We start from the raw sequence: 6000 nt of genomic DNA, 5'->3' as shown, positions 1-6000 counted from the left end.
GTTTTGCCTCTCCCGGCGCGGCTAGAGAGCCCTGGGCCTCGGATCTGCGGCGCCACCTGCAGGACCCTGCCATACTCACAGCCTAGTCTTTCCCGAGGGCGCGTCTGTCCTTTCCCAAGGACGTGGAGTGAGTGGGCCGTGGGCCTCTTGGCAACCTGCATCAGGGCGACTTTCATGACCCGTGCAGCAACTCTTAGTTCTTTTAGTCAATTACTTATAATGTGTACCTGGCTCCAATCTGAACGCTGGGAGACGTAGGTCACTGAATTGAATCTTGACTTGGTTTGTCTCTCTGGTTAGACTATGACCTGATTTTAGGCGCCCATGTCCCGTCCCCCTACTGGGTGCTCAGAGTCTGTCTCAAAGAAACAGCAAAAGAGGGGACAGACATCATGGCCCAGTAAGGAACTGACAGCTGCCCTGCTCACCTGAATGGTCACTGGAACTCACAAATATGGGGCAGGAGAGAACTTTGCTCTGCAGAGTGGTCTTTTGACTTCCACAGGTGCCTCCTACCAAACTCATGTGCACACACAACACACACACACACACATGTATGCACACACAATAATAATAAAATAACTATAGCATGCATGCAATACACAACACAAGCATGCAGGCAAAATACTCCATCATATTCTTTTTAATTAAGTAAAAATTTTGCTTAAAAGAAGAAAGAAAAGAAAGCCATGTGTGGCAGTACATCCCTATAATCCTAAAACTTTGGAGGGAAAGGCAGGAGAATCAGGAATTCAAGATCTTCTTTGACTATCTAGGGAGCTTGAACCCAGGCTGGGCTACATGGGGCGATGTTTCAAGAAAAGAAAAAGGGTCTGGAGAGGTGGTGCAGCCACTATCTGCTCTTCCAGAGAACCCAGCACCCACACTGTGGCTAATAACCATCTGTAACTCCAGTTCCAACTTCCTCCAGCACTTCATGCATGTGGTGCACAGATAAATGCAGGCAAACTACCCATACGCGTGATATGAAAATATTTGAAGGAGACAGGGAGGGAAAGGCAGAAAAGAGAAAAAGAATTCTTTTCCACAGAGTATTGGCTTGGCCAGGAGAGTGAGCTGTGGCCTCTGAGTCATGCCAGTCCTGGCATCTGAGGGAAGAGGTGGAGGAGATGGTGTGTGCGAGAAGGTCAGGACACACACGAGAGGCTTGGAGGGACTGTTCACCAGAGTGGAAAGATCTGGAGGGCTTTGGAGTCACTCGTTTCTAAAAGCAATTCTCACCTTTCCTCGGTCCTCAGGAAGCTAAGGTTCTGGGTATACAGCATCTAGGAGGAACAGGACAGAATGGGCCAAACTCTCTGTCCTTTTCCCCTCTAGAAACAGGGTATCTTTCAGTGGTTTAGCCCAACAGTATGTGACCCTAAAGCACACAAGTCAGGGAAGGCTGCTTTTCTATCCTTTGGCTGCAGTGCGAGTGGAACACACACAGATGAGACTCCATCCACACCAGGCAGCTCTTCTGACCCTGGGGTATCAGGCTTCAGTGAGTCCAGCCTTTTCTCCCTTGCTGTCTCTAAGTATTGCACATGCTTCATGTAATGTGACTGAATGTTCCGTCTACAGGAGCCAGGCAAATTGATGACCAGTGCAAAATGAACCTGTTTCAGACAGCTGGGTCTAGAAGATTGACATCTTTTGTCAATGAAACTAATGGCTCAGGAGACAGAGAGCATCGGAAGAAGAAAGCTAGCTTGAGAAATGACGGTTCAAAATCTCTTAGCTGCCATCTTGCTATTAAGCCTACTTGTGGGCCTTTTATGCATTTTTCACTTATTCGTGTGTGCATGTGTATGGATATTCACACTACAGGGCTTCTGTGAAGATCAGAGGACAACCCAAGGGAGTCAGCTCCCTGCCTCCACTCTCTGGGTCCCAGAGATCAAACTCAGTGCATGAGCTTTGGTGACAAGTGTCTTTTGCTCACTCATCCCCTTTCATGCATTTTTGAAAGCAGAAAGGGGTGCAAACCAGAGAAGGGTGGACACTAAGAATTATTAATCTTCCTTTAGCCAAAGTCAGCAATCGCATCAACTATGTGAATCTAAAACAAAACGGATATGTTCATAAACTCTGCTTTTCCATGGTCAGGGTTGATTTTTGTTGTTGTTTTGGGGGGATTTTATTGTTCTTGTTTTTCTAAGACAGGGTCTCACTATGTAGCCCTGGCTGGCCTGGAACTCACTAAGTAGACCAGGCTGGCCTCAGACTCAGAGATCACTAGATAACGTTGGTGTCTGGCTCAACGACAGGAAGAACATAACATTTGCCAGGAACAGAGACATGCAACTGTAATCTCAGCGTTTGGGAGGTTGAGGCAGGAGGATTACCAAGAATAAAAGGGAGAAAGAGGAGAGGATCAGAGAGAAATACAAGTCAGGGAGAACTGACATTGTGCTGGGGAAATTTTCTTAACCCACCAGGTGGCTTCATGTCCTTGGGTAAGAAAGTAGATCTCCCTGTTTCGGGGTCACCTCTGTGGAGTGGATGGATGCTTACTTAATGGGGCTGCCGGGAAGCTTTCAAGAGAAGATGCTGTGAAGGCATCTGGAGCGGTGCCTGGTCCTTAAGAGGAACTTAAACATAACACTCAGCTCCTCAACAGTACAGAGGTGCTGATGCTGGGGCAGCCGTGCAGGGAGCTCAGGGCTGCAGAAGGGGGGCAGTCCCATGAGAGGGAGCTCAGGGCTGCAGACAGAGGTATTTCTGTCTCTTCCAAGTGGGAACTGAAGTTGAGAGAAAATCAGACTTCACTTGATTTTAGTTGCCTGGATTTACTCAACTTTAAAATCATTTAACCGTGGGCCAGCAAGACGGCTCAGAGGGTAAAAATGCTTGCCACCCAATGATGTGAGCCTCATGTCTTGACCCCCAGAACGCACATGAAGGTGGAGAGGACTCCAGAAGGTGGGGCTCCACCCTGTACATGTGTGCTGTGCCATCCTCACCTACCCCCACACCCATTAAGCACATATTTAAAAATTAATAAAAACAATAAGTCGATCATTGGGAGCCCTGTATAGTGGCACACACCTGTCACGGTAGCACTTGGGAAGTGGAGGCAAGAGGATCCAGAGTTTAAGCAGCCAACCTAAGCTCCACAAGGAGATTAAGACTAGGTTACTACATGAGACCTTGCCTCAAATAAAAAGTCAATTAGACTGATGATGTAGCTAGGACAGAGCCTAAGCAAGCTTGAGGCCCTGGGTCCCATCCCCACTACAGAGGGGAAAAAAATCCCATTAAGTTTTGGGGTCACACAACCAAGTAATATTAGTCACTCATTCCCCAATAACTTTGCAATAGATAGCACTCTGAAAAGGGTCACTGTAGTCTACATTACTTTTCTGGGGCCTGAGGTTTACCTTTATGAAATATTTATTTGACTTTTTATTTTGGTCTATTCAAGTATCCAGTGGCTTTGGACATCAGAGGACAGAACACTCTACCCTAAGATCATGCTAATGGCACCATTGACCTGCCAAGAGTCATGAAGATTAGCTACTTGCTGGCAGGCCACTGACCGTCAGCCCCAGTCTCGCTCCATGTTCTAAATCGTTCTACTTTTTTTTAATTGCTGTTTTGGTTTTATGAGGCAGACTCTGTTCATTAGAGAAATCCCAGCTTCACTAATCAAAAATTATAGAAAAAAATAAAAAGTGGGTAGGTTGGAAAAGATAAAAAATGATAAACATAAGTTTTCCCTTTCTTCCTTCTGACTTGTTATTCTGCTGTTTTGCTTTTTGAGACAGGTCATGATGTAGCCCAGGCTAGCTTCGAACTTGCAGCAATCGCCTTGCTTCTGCCTTCAAAGTAGTGGAATTACAAACGTGAACCTCGGAACCCAGTAAGAGCACAGTAGTGTATTGGGAGCAGGAGAGATGGTTCTGTGGTTCAGGGCACTGCTGCTCGTGCCAAGGACCTGGATTCAGCTTCCAGCACCCACCTGGAGGGTCATAACCATCTGGAACTCGTGTTTCAGGAGAGCCACCTTCTTCTGACCTCTGAGGGCACCAGGCAGGCAGGAGGCACACTAACATATGTGCAAGCCAAACACCCGTACACATAAAATAAAAACAGATCAAACGATTTCATATAGACAAGTGTTTTTTTTTTTTTTTTTTTTTTTTTTTTGTTTTTTTTTTTTTTTTTGGGTTTTTCGAGACAGGGTTTCCCTGTCTGTTTCTAGAGCCTGTCCTGGAACTAGCTCTTGTAGACCAGGCTGGCCTCGAACTCAGAGATCCGCCTGCCTCTGCCTCCCGAGTACTGGGATTAAAGGCGTGCGCCACCACCGCCCGGCTTTAGACAAGTGTTTTTGCTTGTATGAGTCTGTACGTTGTGTGCACACCAGGTAGCCCACCGACGTCAGACGAGGACGCTGTATTTCCTGCAACTGGAATTACAGATGTTTGTGAGATGCCACGTGGGTGCTGGGAAACAAACCCAGGTCCTCTGCAAGAGCAGCTAGTGCTCTTAGCCCTGATCCATCTCTCCAGCCCCTACAGAGTCTCTTAGGAGGCGACAGCAATGGTTAAAGTTGGCTTTGGAGACAGTTAAACTGATATCCAGACATAAAAATGGTGGGGAAAACATGCTTTAAAGTGGGTGAGCTGGATACTATGTGAGCTATAGCTCAATAAAGCTGTTATTTGACAGATTTGTTTTTATTTATCTGCATGTGTCTGTGTAAGTATATAGCACGTATTGGGGTGTGTGTGGGGTGGGGTGCCCTCAGAGGCCAGAAGAGGGCATGCAATCCTGTGGAGCTGGAGTCGAAGGTGGTTGTGAGCTGCCAAATGTGGGTGTTGAGAATCAAACTCAAACCGCCTGGAAGAAGAGCAAGTCCTCTCAGCCACCGAGTCATCTCTCCGCCCACACATTTCTTTCTTTATGTTATTTTTTAAAAACTGAAAAATTATTGGGCTGGGAGCGTATACCAGCAGACAAGTCCTTATCTAGCATGTGAGGGTCTTTAAGATTCTCAGCAATGGGGGAAGAAACACAACACTACTTATTCCTGAACTAATCTGTGGTGATAATTTGGAAAACAATTACATGAGTAAAACTTAAAAAAACAAGGGGCTAGAGAGATGGCTCAGAGGTTAAGAGCATTGCCTGCTCTTCCAAAGGTCCTGAGTTTAACTCCCAGCAACCACATGGTGGCTCACAACCATCTGTAATGGGGTCTGGTGCCCTCTTCTGGCATGCAGAAATACACACGGACAGAATATTGTATACATAATAAATAAATAAATATTTAAAAAAAACTTTAAAAAAACAAAAACGAAGGCAGGCATGGAGGCACACGACTTTGTTCTCAGCACTCCAGTGGCAGAAACAATGAGATCTTTGTAAGTTCAAATCCAGCCTGGTCTACATAGTGAATAGCAGTACCACCAGGACTACACAGTGAGATCCTGTCTCATATGAACATTCTTGCACATACACCACACACACACACACACACACACACACACACACACACACACAAGGACTTGGCATTTCAGGGAGACAGGATGAGGCTTAGATTAAGTAGGATAATAGACAGCATAAGGACCTGCAGGACAAGGTCTGAAGAGCCAGCTCCTTCCCTGCCTCCTCCCTTCTCCACCCCACAGGAGCTGCAGAGAGCACACCAACCAGACACCGGCCTAACAGAAAACTCTTTATGCCAAGTCACAAAGATGACAAGGGACACGGGGAGGGCTCAGAAGAGCCCGAGAGGGCTGGGAGGATCCTCCTTTCTGTGGGAGGATGGAGGAGAAGCCTGGGCAGGCTGAGGAGGGCCTGGGCTGGCTGAGGAGAGCCAGGAGGGTTCTCCGATGCGTGGGAAGGCTGAGGGGCTCTGGGAGGACCCTTCTTTGCGTCACAGTTTTAGACGTTGCTCCATCTGCTCTCGGAGTCTGAATTTCTGGATCTAGAAGAAAGACAAGAGTGAGAGTCTGCTGCTCTGGTGCCATGGTAACCAGGCATCCTTGGTCT

At 46.9% G+C, this 6000-nt stretch overlaps 1 protein-coding gene across 1 annotated transcript in view; it reads right to left on the bottom strand.

The window, feature by feature from the left end:
• Positions 1–5670: 5670 nt before the first annotated feature.
• The window catches only part of Acsf2 (acyl-CoA synthetase family member 2), a 41304-nt gene continuing 40974 nt past the window's right edge, over positions 5671–6000 (bottom strand). The window contains exon 16 of the mRNA XM_038325171.1: positions 5671–5935. Coding sequence (XP_038181099.1) covers positions 5885–5935 — 51 coding nt within the window. The 3' untranslated portion in view covers positions 5671–5884. The remainder of the gene's footprint in view (positions 5936–6000) is intronic.

The sequence above is a fragment of the Arvicola amphibius genome, chromosome 4, assembly GCF_903992535.2.
Source record: "Arvicola amphibius chromosome 4, mArvAmp1.2, whole genome shotgun sequence".
Classification (NCBI taxonomy): domain Eukaryota; kingdom Metazoa; phylum Chordata; class Mammalia; order Rodentia; family Cricetidae; genus Arvicola; species Arvicola amphibius.
Note: the sequence above shows the minus strand (reverse complement) of the source record. Positions and strands in the feature narration are given on the sequence as shown.